A 25455-nucleotide genomic window follows, 5' to 3' on the forward strand; every position below is an offset into this window, starting at 1 on the left:
GGCAGTGGTAGGGGCTCAGACGTAAGTACAACTACCGCAGTGTATACAGTAGTACACTATCAGTGGTCAGGCAGTGTTAGGGGTTCAGACGTCAGTACAACTACAACAGTGTATACAGTAGTACACTAGCAGAGGTCCGGCAGTGTTAGGGGCTCAGACGTATGTACAACTACAGCAGTGTATAATTTAGAACACTAGCAGTGGTTAGGCAGTGATAGGGGCACAGACGTAAGAACAACTACAACAGTGTACTGCTGTATACACTGTTGTAGTTGTTCTTACGTCTGTGCCCCCAAAACTGCCTGACCACTGGTAGTGTACTGCTGTATACACTGTTGTAGTTGTTCTTACGTCTGTGCCCCTATCACTGCCTGACCACTGCTAGTGTACTACTGTATACACTGTTGTAGTTGTACTTACGTCTGAGCCCCCAACATGGTCTGACCACTGCTGGTATACTGCTCTAACCACTTCTGTAGCTGAGGGATGTACTTCTTTATCTCCTCCAGTACTTCGCCTTCTGTCACGCCCATTCCATACCTGGTTAAAGGATTTGTTATATTTCATTACATTCTTCCATGTAAACTTGTATAGACTGACCCATTTTTTGACTTACATATACGTAACTGATTAGTTTATACATTTTTAATTAGATAAGCCTAAACCATTATATATGTAAAAGATGTGCATTGATTGGATTGCCTTACAAGCGCCAGCTGTAGGGAATTTCCCTTTAGCTGATCAGCGGTAGAGCATCGGTCTGGAGACCCAATGGTAGTGGGTTCGAGCCCCAGCGACGGCACTATCTTTATCACTATTCCTCGTCCTAATACCACCTGGTGCAGTTGACCCCTCCCAATCCTTATATCCTAGCACATTTACTAAGATCAAGAGTCTTCATCTGGCCTTTTAAAATATATTCATCCAGTCAAAAATTCATATATGGATACATTGTATATATGTTATTTTAGTCTGTGATGAATTTGTCTTCTTGTTCAAGGACAATTCTATTTCATTTGAGATACGTAAAACAGTATTTGATTGGTCGATTGAAATAATTTACGACATTATAACCAGGGATTTCGTAATTGCTGGGATTTTTAACCACATCAATCAGCCCAATACTTGATGATATTGATTATGACATCACAAACAATGGCTATACTGTATCGGAACGGACCCGTAAAGCGGATTTGTAATATAGTATAATCACAATATTCTGCAACAGCAAATATCAAAATACAGTCGGGTTATTCCCTAAAAACAAACTGTTGAAGCTTCCAATCTGATAGGAAGTACAGGTATGATAGAAAATTAGAAAATTTTAAATTTACACAGATAAAAAATTTGCGATTTCGACATGTAAAGGAACTAAAAAAATTGCAGTGCTTTAGCATAGAGACACGACACTTAGCATATAAAGTGTCAAAGGCATATTAAGCAACAATATGTAAGGGTATTTCGTTGAACAAATCATCAGCAAAACAATTACATAAATTGTGCGATATGACCAGTTTTCATACATCTTGTATTACTCTTGATGTATATGATTGTGTAACAGGAGAGGAAAAATGCATGGCCAGACCAGGGTTCGAACCCGAGACCTTCCGAACTCTAAACAGATGCTCTACCAATTGAGCTATCTGGTCGCCGACGATCGACCCAGTCCAGTTCCGCTACAATTGTTATAACCACCTACTATTTCGTGACGACATTAAGATTATAATGAAGTATATCATTGCAGCTCATCTTTATGTTTATCATATCATTCTGCGGATCATAATTTTGCGAAAATGTTATTGACCCGCGAAAATCGCGAAAAATGTCATCCCCCGGGAAAATATCCTGCTACACGGTATAACACTTCGCTACGGCTGCTGATGTTAAGATGTAATTCTTCCCTTGTTCACAATTTCATTAACGTTGGAAAAATCCAAACAAATTCTCTGTATGATTTTGATATTTCCTGTCTTGTATTTGACTTACATATCGTGGACAGTCTTGTTCTGTTTTATGATGAGTTCAGCTTCTGTTAAAATCCTCGCCTTATCCTGTATCTGTTTTTTCAGGACCTAGAATTCAAAGAAAATGGGTCATTATTGATTAACATTGAGCACATACAAATCTGAAATAATTATTATCAGCTGGCTAAGACATTTCAAAATATTTATTGGTACTTTCTGTCATTTCCTAGTTTTACTAATATAGTCTATGATATGTAGGTATGTTGTATGCAGGTCCATGGTTTTCACCGGGTACTCTTGACTTTCCTCCACCATCAAAGCCTTGTACATACTTAAAAATGACCATGGCTGTTAATAGCAGGTAAAACAAAACAAACCAAACCAAGGTACATCATGCACAATAGGGAAATTCTACTCGAGGGCGGTGCATGTTGAATGTTGAATTTGGGTCAGAATAGAGGCTTTGAGGTCCCCCCCCCCCCCCCCCCCCCCCCCAAANACTATTCTTGCCCTAAACTACCATAGCTGTGTAGTTAAACTAAAGTGTATAAACATGCATAATTAATGTCTGTTTACTGTCAATTCTTATGGTTAAATTGAATCTGGGAGCTTAATATAAAAAGTATTTAAAGTCATTTATTGAGATATGTTATTCCTAACAAATTCTTAATTTGGACATTTAGATCTTTACTAAGAAACTTATATTTACCTGCTGAAACAAACAGTGTATGATGCTCCCATACAACATCTGAACATTTCCTCGGTCACATCCCTGTAAACGACAAACTGAAAATCATTCTGTATACCAAGAAACATTCGCCCAGTCAAATATTCATAATTCACTGGTAAAATCCATATTGCCCTTCCTCATGTACATACATAAGCAATAAGATTCATTTTTATATATAAAATGCAATAAGGATTGATGGTTTTCCCTAAAAGAATTCCAGTTATTATCTGCAAGGCCAGGTCAATACCTAAAACAGCAACAGGAGAACAGCTGACATTATGTACTGATTCTCGCACAAAATTGGAATATAAAACAAAAGCTTGGATATATAATCCATTTGTTTTTGATTTAAGAAAATAAATAATATTGAAATGAACAAAATAATCATAAATTAAATCAACATAAAATAAAGAGCCAGGAAATGTTCTAAATATTTTTAATATGCGACATAAGTAGTCGTACAATTGTAGCAGCAGTACTTTGACTATGTATCAATACACTGCAACTAGCAATGGCAGTTATGCTCTCATAAATGACATAGAAATGTATTGCCACAAAAAAGGAAAATATAATAATCATATAGAGTATCCTCTGTACTAATATTTGCCCACTGATAAATTTGCCTTCATTAAAGTGTGCATATAATTAAGGTGAATATTTAACTGGAGTAAAAAAACTTCACCGTATACAGTAACAACGTGAATAGGCCTCTTTATTACTTTACCAACATGTGATTGGAAGATATTTCATCAATTTGAATCTAACACATTAGGTTCTGATGACGGCCCACCTAGTGGGTCAAAACATGTTAACACTTGATTAATCCCAGTTGATGTTGTCACGGTCATCTCTACACATTATTGATGTAATACTTCTATCACATTACATCTCCAGCACACACGCAGGCATACACACCTAGGGAGATATTAGCCAGGTGGCTTAGGACTAGTAGTTAGCGCCTGATAAGGCAGCTCCTGCGATTTCTCAAAATTGTATTGATTAATGTATATGCTAATTGTATTAATTATAGAGTGGCTTATGATAACTAAATAGGGCGCTATATCAAATGTTGTATATTCATTTTACTTTTTATTTATGGCCGGACTAGTGAATTCTATTTAAAGAATCCATCAACTGGGAAATGCTGAACTTTGCTAATCTTTATGAAAACCACCATTGGATCTCCACCCCCCTGTACATATTTCTTTTGTGATTTTTTCTTTTCTTTTTAAATATCCTGGATAGCTTATACAGATCCAGTAGTAAAATATACTTACTTTAAACTTCTCGTTAAGTATAGACCTGAAATCACAAGGAAATAGATTTTTTAACATCGGACATACACCAATCTGTATAGTGCAACAAGAGTACCGTGGGGCCGAACAATATACGCCCGTCGAATGCCATATAGTGTTATATGCTTTCTTACATTGATATAAGATCTGCATCATTCTAAGAGTGGTTAGCTGCCATGCTATAAAATATTTAAGAGAAAATTTCCGAACAAAAAATCAAATACTGAAATGAACAAAGGGCAAAAACTTTTGCAAAAATCGTCGAATCAAAATAATGTAGGAGAAGATTGCTGGACAAAAATCAAATACTGAAATAAACAAAGGGTTATTTTTGCAAAAATTGTTGAATCAAAATTCTCTTTAAGAGCACAACAACATATAATGATTATTTAGCCTACTAAGTTTCAAACAAATCTGGCAACAAATGTAGGAGGAGATCTCCGGACAAAAAATCAAATACTGAAATGAACAAAGGGCAATAACTTTTGGAAAAATTGTTGAATCAAAATTCTGTTTAGGGAGACACAACTTCATATTATGATTATAACATATACCACATGTCAAAGAGATCGGTCGAAAAATGTAGGGAGAAGATTACCGGACAAATGAAAATTTACGCCGGCCAGACGGACGACTCCATACCATAATACTCCCGTCAAAACTTGATGGGCGTGTAAAAATGATTGTTAGAATGAAATATATATGAAGCAAGTCTTGAAATTTTCATTTCTGCGAGCTGCAACAAAAACAAGTTTCATGGATCACATCATAATGGAAATGAATGCTGGATAACTTACTTCCTCATACAGAAAACGCCCGACACCACAGAGGTTCCCGAGAGGAGGCGATCAGGGTTCACGACAATCAGCCCCGACTTGTCAGTGATGCGGCAGGTCATGTGATCATCAAACTGTCCAATCACATGTACTATATCCCCCTCCGTGATATGGGTATCGTACCTGTCATGATAAATACAATCGTTATCTTCAACCTGACTTGTTTAGGTAAAGAGTACCAAAAAAAACAACCATATCAACCTGTTCACCCCTATGTAACTTTAATTAACTCTACCATGCATTGATCTGGGTAGGTCCATTATGATCTGTAGTAGTGAAAAGGTTAATACCACTGTCACTATTGTGAAATTTTGTAATTAAAAAGTATTCCATAACAAGAGGCCCGTGGGCCTTAACGGTCATCTGAGTTCTGATATATTTATACAGAGAGTTGATTTTTGTCTTTAAAACATGAACAGAAGTACTATTCAAAGTGACAAAAAACAATAAAACCACCTTATTCAATATCTAGCACGCAGATTTAAAACTGAAAAGTATTTGAAACTATCACCTCTGATTCTAAACAAGGAAAATGAAGAAATTTTAGCACACTGACTCCTTTGGGCCCCACCCTACAGCCCTTGGGGGTAGGGCTGGCTCAAAATGTTCAAAGTATCATACTGTCAACTCAGGGTTATAATTCCAATCAAGTTATCAACAATATGTAATATTCAAAGTATCATTTGCCATTATAAACCATAATAAATTTTGCCCCTCCCCCCTTCCCCAGGGGTAAACGTGAGTCATAAAATTCACAATTTTGGTAGAGCACCTTACCAAGTTTTTAAATTTGTAACAAATATTGTATTTTCATCAAAAATATAATAACAGTGAACTATTAAAGATATAACACAAATTTAAAAGCAAAATGTCATGGCCGTTATAACAAGTTAATTGGGTTACCGAACATCTTTTTCATATCAACATCAGTGATGGTGTCCTTAAGTTTCACTCCCTGAAACCTTGTTTTTCATATCAATCATAACTGCTTTTGTACATGTTCGTTTGACGGTACCAGCTGCATGCTTTGAGAATCATTATCTGTCAAAAGTTTATCCCAATCACCCAACTTGACATCTGCAAATCTTGGTTTTATTTACTTCACTGAGCAGGCGGCCGATTGTTTATCCAAGACTACTTCGTGAATGAAGCACTTTGAAATCACTCATCCCAGCGTATATTACATCGTCTACTAATCACCGGCGAGTAAACAACGGTAGTGACATGGAGTGCCTGTGGATCAACACGCGCAAGAGTCGCAATGCAAAATTATAGTGGCTGAAATGAACCGTACGCGCATCTTCTTTGCGCAGTCACTATTTTACACTGTCACACACACTGTCACCTCTTGCTAGGGCGTTTGGAAGCACCCTTCCATTTACTCAATACTGAAGTGTATTTGACAGTGTGAAATGAACAATTTGTCTCAACCAATCAGATTGCAGGATTATCACTAGAAGTATAATGTATTTTCCATCATGATTTGACAGCTCAATATAGAGTTATGTTCTAGTAATTAACAATGGTTATTAAGACACACTGTGATATCTGAATACATTAGACGAAACCTGATGAAGAATTAGATTAAGCCAGTGTTTGTCTTACCAGAAATCTTCAAGTATGCAGAGTCTTGGAATTTTCTCAGCAAAGTCTTCTAGCTCCAAGGTAACATTGTCTCTGAAAATTAATATCAATCTTATTTAGATAAATAACTTTAAACATTACATATTTCTACATTTATATACATATATATACATTTGGAAAAATATTCGCATATTGCAACTTTAGGTATGGAGTCACCTGCCCAACCATGTGGGTTACGATTTCTCCGGGTACTCTGGTTACCTCCCACACTAAGACCCCTCACGCGCTTACATCCGGGCCAACAAGAGTGATTAATATAAGCTGTATAACTTGTTTCATGATTGTTGTAAAAGAAACAAAGTTTTTATATATCAGCGGACATTGTCAATAGATCATAGCACGTTAAAATTATCAGTCACCAAGACACATATCAGACGTAACCCTAGATTTTCAGGCTGAGAACAGGAACAAAATAATAAGATGCTTTGCGACATTGCATAAATAATTATTTGAAATTTTAATAATTTATTTATAATCCAGACCTGGTTCTGTTGATGCTCTTCACAGTGTGACGACCAAAGTGAACACATGGTGGCTGTTCTTCACTGCTATAATCAAAAAGGGCAATATATAATTAACAACACACCAAGTTTGACATTTGAGCATTTTTTGTTGTTGTACATTAGCATCTGGATAAGAATTATAAATTGAAAGACAGAAGGAGAGACAGACAGACTGACACATGATTGTCAATCCTCCTTCATTAGGACGGAGACTCTCACATGTTGACCAAAATTTACCAATCTACCTTGAAACTCCCTCATACAAGTCCAAATCCACACAAACTCAAAATATACATCCTGTAGTCAAATGATCTCCGAGTTACTGCAGAGTGTGTGTAATGATCATAACAGGTGTGTCTGAATCAAATGAATGCTTTTTGGAGTTATTTTGATACATAAAAAAGGAAAGATAAATTGAGCAAAGCAGTTTCAGTCACGTTTCACACACTTTCTCCCTCATTGTGGAAGCTGAAGAGGTTTACACCTATCTAACATGTATCCCACCTTATTGTTATATACCCAACCTTATCCCAATTTGTTTTGGTTGAATAAAAATGGGATCGATTATATACAAAATCATTGCAATGTTTTACTAAGCAAATCACATTATATACATTTAGCATCATGCTACAGCAAAAGCTCAGTTAACTCATTAACTTGTTTACCCCTGAACACACATTTGAACTCTTCCAATTCAAAAGTTTGAATAGTTCATAATGAAATTTTAGGGGTGAATGAGTTAACTCTAGGTACTTCTGTCTGTCAGATGAGACAAAATTCCGGGTACTCGCTTCCCTGTGTCCCTATTAGCAGCACAGAAAGAGATAACTCTTGGAAAAACTTGTAAATCAAAAACTTTTAAAAACTTACAGGTCAGACTCGGTATCTGATTTGTCCTTAAATGGAGTTAGATGATCAAATTCCTCACACAGTTCTTGACTTTCACTCTGGGTTGGAACGTCTTCGATTTCCATCTCAACGTCTTTCCCACCTGTATGTTTAACTGACATCTGACTGGGAAACTCATTAATATTCTGAGTCGCTCGAATGCTTGAAGCATCAGGGGTCACACATCTCTGGATGCTTGGGGTCAAAGGTTCAGGGGTCAAGCACCTCTTGGGTTCAGGAGTCAAACACTGCAACATCAGGTCCAACCCTGAATCAGATTCCATTATTTCGTCTGAAAAAGTATTTTCTGATGTAATTTCTCTAACTTCTTTCGATTTCTTTTTTACGAAATTTGATGAGGATTTTTTTAACTTTGGTATAACGGGAGTGAAGAGTTCCGATGATTGGCCTCCACTGTCAGGAGGCGTACCAGTGTCCTCAGAGTCGGCTCCGCCACCAACAAAAGTATGGATTCCGCTATCAAGGTCATCAAAATACTGAAGTTCTTCCTCTGTGAACGAGATGTCTGCTGACAATGATCTACAATTTTAGGACAACATTTTAGGTGAAATACCACATTCGGGTATGGGTGATACACTGTACATACTGTACAGATATAATACAAATAGGCAATGTTATACATTTTTTTTTTTTGTATGTTTCCAAAACTTACCAAATGGACTCTGTAGCTTGTGCTTTGCTTAATATATGAAGTGTTAATGAATCAAAGGAAAAAATCTGGACTTTGTTGTGAGTTTGACACCTGAAGAAAGTTTCATCTTTAAAGGTCGATATATGGAAGTTAGACTGTATATCTGTATTAAAGGTATCCAAAATTTACCAAATGGACTCTAGTTTGTACTTTGTATAAAACGAAAGTGTTATTTAAGTAAAAATAATCTGGACTTTGTTTTAAGTTCAACACATCAAGAATTTTGAAACTTCAAAATATGATTAATGGAAGTTTGACAGCTGTATATATATTATATATATATCCATATTAAAGGTATCCAAAATGTACTCTAGTTTGTGAAATCAGTCCTACGTATTGCTTACAAGATAATATGTGTATTTGTGTTTTTCTCTTGATGCTCAGCAAAGGTCTACATGGTAATAGGGTGGGGATCTCAATAATGTCTAAGTTAAAAATCGTTTTGGCCCCTCGCCTCATTTTTCGCCATTACCTACCTATTGTTGGTATCAACAGACTTTTGTTTGTATGCTCCAGACTGTCTTTTCTTCAGTGATATTTTAGGCATCGACGCTTCCACCTCTGTCTTCTTCCCTTGAACTAACTGTATTTCATGGCCTTCATCCAACCTATTCACAACATTTCTATCTCCGCTCCTCCTTGTGCCTGCATCTGCTCTGTCAGATAAACGTTTATGTGAATCAAATGACTTTCTCACACCTCTCGAAGTGTCTGTTAATGTTTCGACTCCATTCATTGTGCTGTTTGTAAAACTAGGGGATTTTGATTTTAGAGTCGGAGTGGTTACCAATTCTTGAAGTATTTCTCCAAGCACGTCGTCCGTTTTCACTCCATCATTTGAACTTTTCGGTTGAGATTTCCTTGACCGACTACCACCCATCTGATAGCCAAGCTGTTGGGATAAATTTTTGGTACCTTTGTCACTCAATTTCTTCAACGATGGTGTATTCCTAGAGTTTTCTCCCTTGGACCTTGAATCTGTTTTTCTGCAGATTTCAGATGCTGTATTGTCCAAAAGTTTCTTGCTAGACACAAAATCAGATGAAGAACCGCACATTCGCAACTTTTTCTTCACATTTTCCTTTTCTTCAAAACTTCCTGTTTTATCTAGCTGCATATTTTCTTTAGTATTGCCTTCCTCCATCAGTTGCTCAAAAACTTCCCATTTTGTTTTCCCAGACATATTTCGCTTAGGATCAGGGGAAAGTCCCGCCTTACTCATCCTCTTGATGGAGGGAATATTAGAATCATAAATCTTAACAGGGGTCTGCGAAGGATCAACAATTTTTACCTCGTCAAATTCATTATCTGTGTTAATTTCGTTACACTCGTCTTCCTCTATAAACTGCTCAGGGTTACCTCCCTTTACCTGCTCTTCATCACATTTTAGCACATTAGTTTCCTTCATGACCTCTGACTTTTCGCAGGAATCTCCATCATGAAATTCACTTTTTTCTTGTTGTGCAAGATACATGTCGACTAACTCTGCCTCTCCTTTGGAGATTTCTGCATCTTCTTCATCATTCTCAACTTCACTGCCGTCTTTTTTATCGGAAGAATTTTCAGAAATGTTTTCGTCAGAAGTTTTAGGATTAAAATTCACTGAAACAGACAGAAGATTTTTCTTGGCATTAGAGAGAGAAGGTTTTGTTGCCTTTATAGGTTTTACGCGAAGAGGTAGACCAGCAGGTTTCGACAAATTTGACGACCCAGTCAAGAAACTGCGACGGAATATTTTCTTCCGTTGGTCTATCTTTGACTTATTATCATCCGGGGTGTCCGGAATAAGAATGTCGGAACTTGTGTTAAGCTTGCCAGCCTCCGTATCTTGATGACCACGCTTTGGACTAGGGCTAAACAACATCTGAGTTTCAGGGATCACAACGACATCTTGATCCTCACATATCTGTAGATTACTATCAGCGGATTGGTTAATTTTCTGGTTCACAGACTTGACCTCTGACCTAACTATATCGGGAGATTGGTTCCTTCCTACTGTTACGACGGGTTTCTTTAAAGAGAGTTTACTGGACGACGATGATGAAGACTTTCCAAGCTCTGTGAACAATACTTGGTCCTTGCCTTTAGCAGGTCCAGTCTGTACAAATATACAAAAATGAATCATAACGTTTGGTTTGGTTTTACTTTGTTTAACGTACTATCAACAGCTAAGATAATTTAAGGACATGCCTCCATGTGTGTTGTGTAAGCGTGCATGCGTGTATATGTGTGCCGGAGACAGGGTATGTTGTTGTACTTGCCTCCTTGTGATAGCGTGGATCTGATGCAGACTTCATAGTGCTATCTCACTGTGGACAGAACCCATTACCTGGACAAGCATTCAACATTAAAACCAAAAGTGAGGTTTTGCCAAGTAAGGCGATAGGAAATAAAAGGTAGTTAGAAGTAGAGAGAAATATAAAGATATTTTGGTTGCTTTTGTGTCCCCAAATAGAGGGCACAAAAGCAAATCCCCAAATCTGCAGGGGGTTCCCTCTTGTGATATAGCAATAGGTAACAACATTTTTTTCTCGATCCTTAATTTGCAGGGGTGGAATCATAATGTAAATAATTTCTTTATTTTTTTCCATTACAATTTTATGATCAATACTGCTCTCAGTAACAATATATATCACCAATCAGAAAAATGGTACATTTTTTTGTTTTTTTTGAAATACTTGATTCTGGATTGAACAGAAACTAAAATGTGACAGACAGACAGACAGACAGACAGACAGACAGCCCAAAATTATCTAGAAAGTCACTTATATGTGTATGTACTTGCCTGAAAGAAGTTGGATATCTTTGGTTGCTGCACCGGTTCTCCCTGTAGGTAATTTAAACAAAGATTACTGGTATAATAATTATAATAATAATTTGAGGTTCTTATATACCGCTTTATCACAACCTAGTTTGTAGGTTGTCTCGAAGCGGTTCATAAATTATTATCCGTGGTTATAGGGCCTTTGCAACCAGCCAATATCTTTCTCAACTCCCTGGGGAGCATTCAGCCGGTGCTGCCATTTCAGCGCTCACAGCTAGAATTCTACAATTCTAGCACTGCCCAACCACATACTCATTTACAGCTGAGTAGACTGAAACAAGCTGAGTAAAGAATCTTACTCAAAGATACAACACAGTGCCATGCCGTGACTCGAACCTGCAACCCTTCGCTCACGAGCACGGCTTCCTACCACTAGACTACCGTGCCTCCTAAATTATTGGTTAGTTGAATGGTATGTCTTTTCACTTGTACTTTTTTGAAAAAGTAACTGTGCAAAAAAAAAAAATGTTAAACATCATGTTCCATATACCAAAGTAGATTATTCTCCTGGAAAACTAATCAGCTCTGGGTTAGTGAATTGTGAAAGTGAAATTGATAGAGATTAAATCACAAAAGTCCATAATTGTTAAATAATTCATTTGAGTGCCAACAGGGTATTTGATTTTGACTTGGTGGTACATTTTTTCTTAATTTGCTAACAGTCATGATCCCTATACACTTACACTGGCTTTCTGTTGCCTTCCTTTGGCTGTCTTTCCCATCTTGATAAAGTGACATGTGATCACTGACCTGGGTCAAGCCAGAATTCCATCAAAGGTCAAGGCCAGCAAATCCACATATGTGTAAATGATCAGGTCACCTTTCTTATGCCAAATGCAGAAAAAAATTAATATGCATAACATAATAATACAATCATCAGAATAAAACATTTTGGATACCATTATCCAATCAAATGAACAAAAAATATACTTGTCATAATGATATATACAATGTATCAGAGACGTCTCTGATTGTATTCTGCAGTGTATTGCAGCACAAATCATATAACAGGGACAAATCTAGGATTTGGTAAAAATATATAGCACCAATTTTTAAATAAGGATAATTTCCTGAAAAAAGCTATTCCGATTTTTCGGCAGTTTGAATAATGGTTTTAACATGAATTTTTTCAGCATTTTTCGATTTTACATTTTTCAGGATATTTCTTCTTCATTTGTATGGCTTAAGATAACTGTCCAAGGGAGGATGTTGTACTATTTATTGATTACATTAGGCCACAGGAATTAGTTTCGATCAAAATAGATACTAATGAGTAAAATATTAACAACATCGCAATGACAACTTTCTCTGTTTCTCACACATCATAAACATTTTATTCATTATTATCTATTGATTAAAACGATCCAATCTGATTAGCCCTGGATACTTTTGAAACGCTGTATGCAGGAGAGGAGCGACATATCACCATTCATACTGGACTTTTCGGTACTTTGTGTGTGTGGGGAGAGTAAACTTTGAAGTGTAATCCACAGGGGCATTGGTCGCTTTACTTATAATATTAAAAAATATGGGTCTCCTATACTAATAAATACATTATATTAGTATAGGAAACCCCTAGTATTTTTTTAATATTACAAGTAAAGCGATCCGTGTCCCTGTGGTGTAATCCATCCTCACAATCTTGCTGAAAAAAAACTTTCGATCCAAAAACGATCTTTTTAAAGCAAGAGCTTTTAAATACAAAGAAAATATAATTAAGTAGGCCTATTTGACAAATGTCAAACATGTTTTCAAATTACCAAAATCGTCACGCAATTTGTGTTGTACAACGACAGCAGTATCGTCATTTGCAAATTCCGCCAAATGTATGTTTTGTGTTTTCACACATAAAGAGTTCCAAAACAATCTAAAAATATTTTAAGGCTTCTTGTCCGTTCATTATTTTAAAAATTATCAGTGATGACTTTCAAAACTGTAACTCTGTCATTTTTGCCTTCGAACTGAATTTATAGAATAAAGGGTATGCTATGACCAACTGCTGATGGAACAATACAATGTATATTGATAAATAATATAGAGTGATACATGTAGACAGAAGGCATCGAATGCACCCGGTACTTAAGCGCCACATTGACATCGATTAATTTTGATCCGCGACCAGAGACGTTTGAATGACATCAGACTGATGTGTAATTGATGTGGTGGATAGTCTGTTAACGTGTTTCGATTGGGATTAAATCGAAAACTTCTTGAAGAGAGGTAAGTTTGACTTATATGTTACCCTTAAATCCTGTTACGTCCCGTTCAAGTGTAATTCTTCATTCATCGGCTTCACAATTATATACATATTCGGGACACCGACTTTGACAGTTGTTCTTCTTCTTTATACTGTCATTTATTAAACGATTTAATATTTAGGGTGTTTTTGGCAGTTTTGCGCGAGTGACTCAATAGTCGAGTGTACACGTTTACATTGGTGTATTGTTTCCTCTAATAAATTAGATTGAAAGTGATACATCAAAACCAGGAGCTTACACCATCCCTCAAAAAGGGATAAGGTGAATTGCTAAAGATATCGACGTTACCATACAATGATACACTTTATACAGATATAGTTATACTGTATGATACAAACACAGGTAGCACCAGATGACCGGTTTCTGTTTAACAAAGAATACTTATGTTCTTTACATTGTTTATAGGCTTTAATTTTAACTGGAAAGTCAGTTTATAATGTAAGCTATCCTTCACTCGACAATGACAACCTTTTCAATCTGCTCGTCATCATATTGAACAGTCAATATGTTACCACTTTCTGTGCCCATCTATTTATAACTAATACCGGGGCTAAAATATCTAACATATATACTGAGTGTCTACAAAGATTAAACTTGCCAAAATTGAAGCACCGTAAAATGAGAGGAGACATGATTAATGTACATTTTATATAAAATTATGAATAATATGTATGATTATATAGTCACTTCAAATATGTTTAAAATTGACATAAACACAGAAAAACAAGAGGACACTCCAAGAAAATCTTCAAACAACGTTCGTAGCCGTCTAGATATAAGAAAACCAGGAGTGAAATGTGTCACTGTGTCCTCATCATCAGCTTGATACTGGCAGTTTTCTTCAGCTAACATATATAATATAAAATATTTGAACATAAGTTGCCATTTGTATGCCGCCGCCCATCATGCATCATGTTTATAATTTTATCCATTATTTTTTTTAATAATTTCTGATTATATGGCTGTAATTATAAGAAAATATAACATTNTTCCATCCTTAATGATTATCTGGGCTATATTTTCTGAATTGCTGAAGATAACTCGACACATTTTAGAGATATATACCGTATGTGTAGGATCATGGCATTCAAATTCATTGTCTGGGCCATAATTTTGATTCCATGAAGATAGCTCAATACTATTCTACATTTTATATTAACCCATTCACCCCTAAAGACACATTTGAACTCTTCCAATTCAAAGGTTGGAATAGTTCATTATGAAATTTCAGGGGTGAATGAGTTAAGGAGTACTCTATTAGTATTAAATTCAAATTTTGTTAAATGTATCATGTTTATAATTTTATCCATTATGTGATATTTTTTTAAATAATTTCTGATTATATGGCTGTAATTATAAGAAAATATAACATTCATTAAAATGCTGAAAATTTCCACCAGAACTTTTTGATTTCTTTTCAAAACAGAGAAAATCAGACTTTATCTCATTTTCTTGAGACAGGAATTGTGAATAAAATTATGGATTGAAAAGTTCAAATTTTAAGATAATATTCGCCTTTAAATGTGGGCTTAGATAATCTAATTCTGTGCCTTCAATCTAAAAATAAAACTAATAAAAATCCAAATCAATGCCTCAGTAATTATAATGCAATATTGACAATTACTTTTCCTGGGTTTAGATATATTCACTGTAATTCATGTTTTATGTAAAAAAAAACCTCTATATATTTTAAAAGAATACACATTTCAAATGTAAATTTATGGCAGTAGAACACATTTGAAAGGAAAAGGACGAATTTATAACGGTATTGACCAACCCTTCGAAATAAAACGAAAGCACAGGTACTAGCCTCGTCTGTCAATACACCTATAATAATATAGGTGTATTGACAGACGAGGCTAGTACCTGTGACGGATCACATCGCATGTAACTTGGCCATTCCTGTGTCGTCGATTGGCACCTAATATAAGCGACCGTCGAAGACATTTTGAACGGTTTGCTGTTCTAAAAACTGCATAACTTCAAGGCTAAATAACTTTTCTCGATCACTTGAAATTCTAAAACCTTAAACTACGAAAGTACACAGATACGATATCTCATTGGAAATGATCTGAAAAGCCGAAAAATCGGCACTTCGACAAGGTGTTTCCAGGCGATACTTATACTTTCTAATCAAGCATATATCAGACATATTTATGTTTATCACTAGTACAGTACTGGATAAGGTAAATGAGGGCCATGTACTCTAATTTTAAATCCATAAATTTGTTGGATTCAGTGTTACGGCACCGCCAAATGTATGTGTGCGAGCCCAAACAGGAGCATATCACAACCTCCCAAAACACATACGAATGCATCTTGCACACAGCGGGAGACCTTCCTTAATTGACCATAGCTGGTGAAAAGATGTTAAACAATACTAAACCAATTAAATCAAACCACACCTATGTGTGTGACTCGCTCATCAGAATGTTTTCTCAATGTCAATGGGTCATCCAATTAACTTGACCTCACTGTCCATTAATGTACACGAATTATAACACCTGCCATCTGAAGATTGATAATTGACTTGACAATTTAGACAACAGCATAATTAGCTCGCAGTTGTACAGCGCACGCTAGTCTGTGATGACCCTGATTATGTTTACGCAATCAGTGTCAGCCACAGTACACACATGAGTATAGACAGGCTGTTTTCTTGGACAAAGTTACAGATTTTTCTCCATTTTTAAAAACTTAGTAGTCAATTTAGTAGCCACATCATATTTTAAGTAGCCAATAAAAAAAATGGCTACCGACAGCGCGAGCCCTGGATATATGTGGAAGTTTAGGCAGTGTGTCATTGATGTGTGGTCCCTTGAACAGGTCGGGCACAACGGCGCATATGGGTTATAATCCTGCATTTGGGTAACATCTTTGTATGTTATGGTTGAATGCACTTCAAATCTACTTTCACTATCCTATATAAAACATCAAAATTTTGTACTTCACTATCTTTATTAAAAATCGCTATTTGTATGGTTATTATAAACAACTTTTGGTTGAACGTTTTTTCGTGTTTTGACATTTTCGTGATTTTAGATGTCCCGACTTTTCTAAGGCTTCAAAGGTCGTGAAATACTTGCAAAAGCAAAAACTGTTCAACCAAAAGTTGTTTGTAATAACCAATAGATATGGCGATTTTCAATAACATAAGTGAAGTACAAAATTTTGATTAGATTTGAAATGCATTCAACCATAACATACAAAGATGTTCCCCAAATGCAGGATTATTACCCATGTGTGCCGTTGTGCCCAACCTGTTGAAGGTTACATTTTTGAACAAATTAACACATCACATCCATGGCCAGTTAGCAACATAGGCCTGTACCCACACATTTTATATCGGTCACAATGACCTTTTCAGGGACCGATTTTTCCATCTGAGTTTTAGTGGTTATCTTGAATTTAAAAGATCGTGATGCAGAGCTAGCACCAATAAATGTCATCAAAAAGGAAATCATCATATAGTTCTCAATTTGTTCATGCATTATTTTATGTGGTCTTAAACCAGGCAGAGAATTATCTGTGTGCATATAAAATAGCTCAGGGCTGATATTGTTTGACAGGATTTGATTGCATGTTTTATTTGATGAACGTCTATTACGTCTCCATCTCAAATAATTAATATCGTCTAAAATGTCAATTCAGATATATATGCGTGATACTGTTGCTCTGAGATTATGTTAGATATATATATATGCTTTTGTGATGTTTTGTGATGTAATAACAAATTTCAACATACTAATGTCAGTCTGTCAGTATCATGAGATCGTGTATATTAAAATAAAAGTATAAAATGGTACAAGCTATAGATACTATACTGTATATATATAACCTCGGTGATATACCATCTTCCAATCACTTCTGAAACCTAATTGCTATTTTATTTAAACAATTGATTAAAAAATCAATAAACAACCTTGTGTTCAATATAAGCTAAATATATACGATTTAATGTCAGCTAGCTAGTGTTACAGGGATATTAACATTTTGCGATCATTTCTAAAACCAAATTGCTATTTTTTATAAACTATTATTTACAAACTAAAAAACAACCTAGTGTTCAATACAAGCTACAGGGATGTAAACATCATTTTTTTAACATATTGCTCAAAAAATGTTCATCGTTGTGCTGTCGGAGCGAGCAACGGGACTACATTTGATTGGTGGCTCGACCTCCAGTGGCCTCAGTGTATACTGTACTGGTAACGATGGGATACAGTAGTACTACCAAATACCAGCAAAGTAGTTACTGAAGCGCCGCTGATCATGTACTAACTACTGAAAAGTGGTATTCGGTACCACATCGGCTCTTACATTGGTAGAACAACTCAACAGTATCGCAAAGTGAATGCCGGTACTTATACATGTACATCAGTATTGCTACGGTCCGATTTCCTTGACGTTGTTAATATTTTGCTCCGGTTTCGTCCCGACAAGGTACATCTGTAGTGTGTGACAGGCCCTTTAGCTCATGAATTGTGTAAACTAGCTTTTATTTTACTGATTAAGGCAACTAAATTAACCCAAGAGTTTTGTGAACATGCGAGTCACCTAGATAAGCTCATTTTGAGTCATTTAATTTTAAGATCTTTTGATATGTTTTTATATGCCCGTCAAATTTGACGGGAGTATTATGGTATAGGGTTGTCCAGCCGCCCAGCATAAACTTTTGTTTGTCCGGCAATCTCCTACATGTTTCGACTAATCTCTTTGAAACTTGGTAAACATTATAATCATGATATGAAGTTGTTTCTCCCTTAAAAGAATTTTAATTCAACAATTTTTGCAAAAGTTATTGTTCTTTGTTCATTTCAGTAATTTATTTCCTCCTATATGTACATTTTTTATAGCATATCAGCTAACCACTCTTGGAATGATGCAGATCTTATTTCAGTGTAAGAAAGTATATAATACTATATGACATTCGACGGGCGTATATTGTTCCGCCCCGCAGTACTCTTGTTGGATTGTCTCACATGCCTTATAAGTATCCTACCCTATCCCCGGGCTACATGTTTATAGAGTGTACAGTGCCATTGTGATCTTTTGTGCCTTACAGTAGTTGACTCGATCATCTGGATTTTAATTCAATAATTTAAATCATTCACCCCTGAAGACACATTTGAACTCTTCGAATTCCAAGGTTGGAATAGTTCATTATGAAATTTCAGGGGTGAATGAGTTAAAGAACCATGTTGAAGATTGTTTAAGTTCTTATTTTCGGTTCAAGAGGATACCTATAGTGGTATATATACAGAAGCCCATCACTGAATGTATATAAATCAAAGAAGTGAAGTAACTCCTTAGCAATACAAAGCACTTTTTTGTACAGTAATGGAAACCAGGACTCAGCTAGAAGATGGTTTTCTACTTTTATTTATCATCTGGTGTTTGTAAGCTAACAGATCTTTGGCAGGGTTTTCTGGATTAGATCAGAGCTCTTCATGTTGATTGTTTAAGTAAATCTGTGTGATGCGGTGTGCTGACATTCCGGTGCCCTCCACACTTCCATTGTCTAGCGTGTAAAAAGCTGGAGGTGGTGTATCTGGCATTTTCAGCATCTCTCATGATCACAACTCCCCGAGTTTCTATAACAGGATTCCGTGCCTGGTATACAGTACATCTGATACGGCCTGACATTTACGCAGCTTTGGTTAGGGACAGCTGAGGAAATCTAGATTCCGTAAGTAAATTAATTCTCAAAGGTGGCCGAGCATTAAGACCTAAGATACTGTTTATCTGTACAAATGTCTACTGAAAAAAGAGACCTGTTTTGAACTTAATGTGGTTTTATTTAAATTTTCATGTACATTTCTTGTACATCACGAAACATAATATGTACTTTTCTTTGTAGTACATATGTCGCTAACCTGAGCTGTTTAACTTATAAAAGCTTATTAAATGATATCTTAATTCTTATCTTGTCAGTCTATGAATTGCCATATGGCATGTTTCTTTCTCCATTTAGGATTAATCTGTAATGTTTTTTACCTGGACCATGTTGAAATTTTAATAAGAAGAGTTCATGAATTTACGAAATAATCGAAATAACAGAACATTTTATTTACTTGAAGAATCATGTACATGCTCTCTACATTAAGCCATTAATTCTTGTTTTATCATCCTTTTTAATGTTTGAATCGCTTCTGTTTGATCTGAATAGTTTGGAGGCTTTATTATGATCTGTGTTGTTGAAAAGCTTGTTTGTCTGGTAACCCAGATTCTGTGTCGTAAGTCCAATGCCTTGACTACTATTTATAGTCTGCTATTTTCATTAGTCACAAACAACTCTAATTACTATAGAAAAGAACAATAAAGTCGCTTTTAGAACTAAGCGGAGAATGGAACTTGACATCCATTCTTAATTGGGTAGTGATCGACCATAGATACAGCATCTGTCACACAGTAACACTGTATCCTGTCAGGCAGAATTTCAGTACTTGACATTCTACCAATCTCTGTTTACAGTTGGTCTAGGGATGAAATATTGCTCTTCAGGCACTGCCTATGTATGATGAAAATAAACATGGTCGGTGTTCTTAAAATATCATCAGCTACTTATGACACACAAAGATATACAACTGTATGTATTAATAAAAAATTTGGATTGAAGACGGTGTGACACAGGGAAGTGATACCAAACATTTAAAATCACGATGCAAGAACACTGACATACATACATCTATATAGATTTTGGCGATCAATGTTTTATAGTCTGTAGTAGCTAAAGGAATAATATTCATATTTAAAAAATATATATATTCTCCCGGCACTATTTAAGGAAAATCATAAATCTCACACCCTCCAACCCCCCTCCCTCCTCCCCTGAGAAATTTTGTTTCTTTCTACTTCTGACTATCTTTCATTTCCTAGCACCTTGCTTGGCAACACCTCACTTTTGGCTTTAATGTTGAATGTTCGCCCTGGTGAGGAAGGTAATGGGTTCTGTCCTATAAGGGGGCATTTTATTCCCTAGTCCTTAAACATGGTAGTTGTTATTCCCTGCTTAACGTTCATCATTTGGGGTAATGACAACAACTGGTTTACCATTGGTCAGTAATATTAATGTGACAGCGGGCGGAATGCTGTGCTGGGTGCCTTCAGCATGGTATTTCAGTGAGATAGCACTATAAAGTTGGCATCAGATCCACGCTCAGAAACATATTATAAGCAGCAGAAGGTTTCAGTCGTAAATAAACTGGAATTATGAGCAAGCTGTTTCTATAATGTTTTACCCATAAGGCTTCAGTTTATATAATGTGTTTAACTAATGTAGTACAGTTGTAATTATGTTTGCCAGATGAACAATTAATGTATTTCATCATATTCCTGTTCTAATTTCAATTATTACAACAGCATTTTACTGACTGTATTCATCGTCATTAGCACCCCGTCTCCTTTTTCAGGAGGAATTGAAATTATAAAATCCCGCTCCACCTCCACGTTCCCAGACCTGACTAGACCCAAACAATGATATATATAGTACGTACTTAATAGAAAGCAGAGATTTACAGTTAAAAGTCTAGTGATCATGGCTTGTCTTGCTTCCTGTAATGCAGACGGAACTTTTCATTTCCAAACCTCCAGCCATACTGGAATATTTGTAATGGCCTTCAGTGATAGCAACAGTAGAAGTTGATTTTTAGCTCACCTGTCAATCCGTCCGGCATCCGGCGTCAATATTTTACTTTAAACGACTTCTTCTTAATAAGGGCTATCAAGTTTGTTCAAATAAATGACCTTCACCTATATTCAAGGTCACAGGGGTCAAATATGTTAAAAAATTTAAACAACTTCTCAATAACCTAAATGCCCAGGGTGATGATATTTGGCCAGTAGCATACTAAGATCAAGGGCTACCAAGTTGTTTAAATGGATGACCTTGAATCATATTCAAGGTCACAAGGAGCAAATATGTTAAAAATATTTAAACAACTTGTTCTGAATAACCAAAAGGCTCAGGATATTGATATTTAGTCAGTAGCATGCTGGGATCAAGGACTACTATGTTTGTTAAAGTGAATGACTTTGACTTATATTCAAGGTCACAGGGGTCAAATTTGTTTTAAATCTTTAAACGACCTCTTCTGAATAACCATGGGTCCCAGGATGTTGATACTTTGCAAGTTGCATCCTGAAATGAAAGGCTATAAAATTTGTTCAACCTAATGACTTGATTTGCCTGTAGCTTTATTTTAGATCACTTTTAAGGTTACAAATGTGAGATTCATACCAGGTGAGCGATGCAGGCCCATTGGGCCTCTTGTTATTTTTCATCATAAATCTCATACATTCTATTATCCTAATATGCATTACTTTTAAGGCAATCTTTAAAGTGTCTTGGGCACTTATAACAGCAAATACGGTATTATATCCTGTTTTACATTTGTGCATATATGCCCATCTTGGGCATTTATAACAGCAGATACGGTTTTATATCCTGTTTTCAGTCTGTGACGTTAACTATTTTCCTTACTAGTCATTTGGACTAGTGAACCCATAATTTTAATAGTCCAACTGTGAATTTGCTAGTCCAAATTACAGACTGGTCTTTTTTACAGCATGAAGTGTAAATTGTGATCTAAATTGGAAAATTATTAGAAATCAAAACAAAATATCTCTCAATAATTAACTAAAGAAACGGAGCACGGAACGTGATCACCAATTATCACTAATGCAGTATTACTGTTGTTTCCATCGAGCCGTTAAGCATTAGCCAGAACCGTAAATTTTTCTTTCGTGTTGGAGCAATTTTTTCTGTCTGTTCACGGACAGGCTTAGCTGGTTTTGAACCTTTCCTCCAACTTAGCAACATCGCCATGGTTGGTTTCACATGGTTATGAACCGGAAGTAATGTTTGGTAACTACTAAAGTTGGAAAAAAAAGGAGGAAAATTGCCACTAGTCCAGACGGACTAGCTAAATATTTTCAATACTAGTCCAGACTTAAATTTACTAGTCGTGGGCATCGGACTAGTGCCTAACGTCGCAGACTGTGTTTTACATTTGTGCATATATATATGCCCATCTTGGGCATTTAAAACAGCAAATACGGTATTATATCCTGTTTTACATTTGTGCATATATGCCCATCTTGGGCACTTATAACAGCAAATACGGTATTATATCTTGTTTTACATTTGTGCATATGCCCATTATTATTAACCAGCGGAAAGGAGTTGGTATAAGCTTTAGGCTAATTTTCCAAACCTGATTAAATATAACTTAAGGTCATAGGAGTGTATTGCTAAACGGAAATAGGAAGTACATCCCTAGTTGAAAATCCAATGTAGGGAGACAGTATCACACTTTCAGCATATTCTAATGTTTAATATTAAACTGATGAATATTGTATGCTTATTATTGACAGAACAGTGTGTTCTTTCAATATTAAAGTATTGCAAAGCAATCCAGGTATTAATTCAGTTGTTTTTTAATCAATGAGTCACATGTGTCCATTTTTCTGTACTTCAGGAAACCGGCTACAATACTATTTCACTAAGTCTGTGAAGTTTTTCAAGAACGATAACTCTTGCATGCAATTACTATGTGTATATGGTTTTATTATGAAATGTCAATTTTTAATCGTTTATAGATGATTAATTTTTCACAATTTCAGCATTTATGAAATTGATATACATTAATGCAATACTAATCTATGTTAGTATCATTTTTATTGAAATTATTTTGCCAAATAAATGTGTGTTTCAATTTATTTTTCAAAATTCAATCCTTTTTACATAAAATCCATTTAAAATCCTTAAAATTCTGACAACCTATATTTTTTTTGTGGCAGAAATTTTTCTTTACTTCAAAACAATATAACTACAAAATTTGAATAAATTCTACTGAGAAATGGCGACACAATCCTATTACCTTAATGTGCGCATGCTGTACAATTGAAGAAAAAATAAAATATAACGTTTGAACTGATATAGTAATAAAAAATGTAATTTATAGGAATGGCGTTGGGAGAACTCAAATAACAACACATTATAGCGAGTTTGACGTAATAGATAGGGTGACGCATCAAGGCAGATATTAATTGGACAAGGTTCAAAAATAAGCAAAATGAACCAAAATGTTGGTGTCAAAATAATATTATCAGCTAACATAGAGATGTGTTTTAATGATGTGTGGAGAGAAATATGTGATCTTATCAGCCAGTAGCTTCCTGATAGTTTCTAGGATACAATTAGGTGCTATTACATCTACATGCTATAGACACACTTAAGGATCCCCGTACCACTGTCAGAAGCTGTATTGGAAAATATTTTTTCTGGTATGAGAAATTATTTCTGTAAAGAAAACCTTACTTCGTTGGATGAAAATAACAAAGATGAAATAAACCAAACATTATCAACAAGAATGTTCTGAGTGTAAAATAATTTGGAGGGGCTCAGTCTGGGATGCGAACCCTGGACTTAAGATTGTTATACTATTGCTTTAAACGATTGAGCTACATATGTTCAACGGAAGTGTACTAAGCTCAAATGTGCAACAATTATATCGAAACAGAAGCTAAGGAGAGGTAATTACTGGATGTAGTAAAACGGCAGTGCAATGGCCGGGACAGAAATCCTTAACCGTCCCCATACTACTGCCAGAACCTATACAACTATATGCATTGGGAACTTTTTCTCTGGCATAACTATATATTATATAGCTGTGATAAATGTCATTTTTGGGCCCAATCGTTCAAAAGGTTATTAGCTTAATCAGTGATTAAAAAATAAAATCATGATGAATCGGACAAAAAATGAATTACAGCAGTGTTCCAGTGTAAAACTGCAAACGATAGTACTGCCGCTCATGATGCCTGTAATTCAAACCCTGGACATTTTGATAATTATACTGCCGCTCTGACCTTCTAATCTATATAGCTACCATGTAAGCTCACTCTGGCCCAGTCATGCTACATTTGTATCTGAAATAAAATGAAGGGTAGCTTATATATATATACTGTGTGTACGGGTGGATTGGTCGATTGGTTAACACTCGAACCATGGCCAGCCTTCCACGCAGGCGGAGTATAAATTGGTCTGGGGTGGATTGTTAATTGCGGTATCTGTGCGCACTGTAGCATCCAAGCTTACGTAAGTAAGGTGGCACTATAAATTAATGATGCCGTTGGAAGCACGGTCCCACTACCAACAGAACACGTTACATCTCCAGCACACACACAGGCATTATATACACACTTAGGGAGATATTAGCCAGGTGGCATATTATTAGGACTAGTAGCTAGTTTAAGCGCCTGATAAGGCATTTCCTGCGAATTCTTCCAAAATTGTATTGATAAATGTATATGCTAATTGTATTAATTGTATATCTATGTACTGTAAAGTGCTTTAGAGTGGCTGATATGTTAGCTAGATAGGGCGCTATATCAAATATTGTATATCATTATTATTATTACGAACAACCTTGTTGGAATTCTGTAGTTAAGTTCTCACTAAGCCGTAACACAGACACTGCAGGACAAAGATCCCTAATGGCTACAAGATCAAGACGCCAAGTCTTCATGAGTTCTCATAAATAAACACGGTTTTGTGTTTCATGTGCATACAAACTAATAGATCCCATAAATTCTGGTACATTTTCTGCATTGATCTCCTTAAGCTTAGTTTCAAATATTATAAAAAAGAAATGCGGAGTTTTGATGCTTCTTTTATCCTAATGGACTAGAAAGATAACATGTATGCATTAATGGTTCTTAAATTTCCTCATCAACCTTCTTTAGATTGCATATGTATGTACATGTATAAAGGTAGTGTACGGTGCCAAATTTTAAAT

The 25455-nt window shown here is 35.7% G+C and overlaps 2 protein-coding genes across 4 annotated transcripts in view; one reads left to right on the plus strand and one right to left on the minus strand.

The window, feature by feature from the left end:
* LOC110443550 (DNA replication ATP-dependent helicase/nuclease DNA2-like) overlaps window positions 1-13222 on the minus strand; it is a 48193-nt gene extending 34971 nt beyond the window's left edge. For 2 of the 3 annotated variants that reach the window (XM_021487824.1, XM_021487823.1), the window contains exons 1-12: window positions 13157-13222; window positions 12080-12220; window positions 11358-11399; window positions 9049-10670; window positions 7843-8400; window positions 6952-7017; window positions 6431-6502; window positions 4787-4948; window positions 3972-3996; window positions 2674-2736; window positions 1987-2072; window positions 421-540 (exon numbers count right to left, since the gene is read on the minus strand). In XM_021487824.1, the coding sequence (XP_021343499.1) occupies window positions 421-540; window positions 1987-2072; window positions 2674-2736; window positions 3972-3996; window positions 4787-4948; window positions 6431-6502; window positions 6952-7017; window positions 7843-8400; window positions 9049-10670; window positions 11358-11399; window positions 12080-12118 (2855 nt within the window). In that variant the 5' untranslated portion in view covers window positions 12119-12220; window positions 13157-13222. The remainder of the gene's footprint in view (window positions 1-420; window positions 541-1986; window positions 2073-2673; window positions 2737-3971; window positions 3997-4786; window positions 4949-6430; window positions 6503-6951; window positions 7018-7842; window positions 8401-9048; window positions 10671-11357; window positions 11400-12079; window positions 12221-13156) is intronic. The other variant, XM_021487826.1, reaches the window with a different exon arrangement.
* A 283-nt stretch (window positions 13223-13505) lies between these two features.
* LOC110443520 overlaps window positions 13506-25455 on the plus strand; it is a 62547-nt gene continuing 50597 nt past the window's right edge. The window contains exon 1 of the mRNA XM_021487784.1: window positions 13506-13616. The gene's annotated coding sequence lies outside the window, so the exon portion shown is untranslated. The remainder of the gene's footprint in view (window positions 13617-25455) is intronic.

The sequence above is a fragment of the Mizuhopecten yessoensis genome, unplaced genomic scaffold (assembly GCF_002113885.1).
Source record: "Mizuhopecten yessoensis strain PY_sf001 unplaced genomic scaffold, ASM211388v2 scaffold716351, whole genome shotgun sequence".
NCBI classification, from domain to species: Eukaryota; Metazoa; Mollusca; class Bivalvia; order Pectinida; family Pectinidae; genus Mizuhopecten; species Mizuhopecten yessoensis.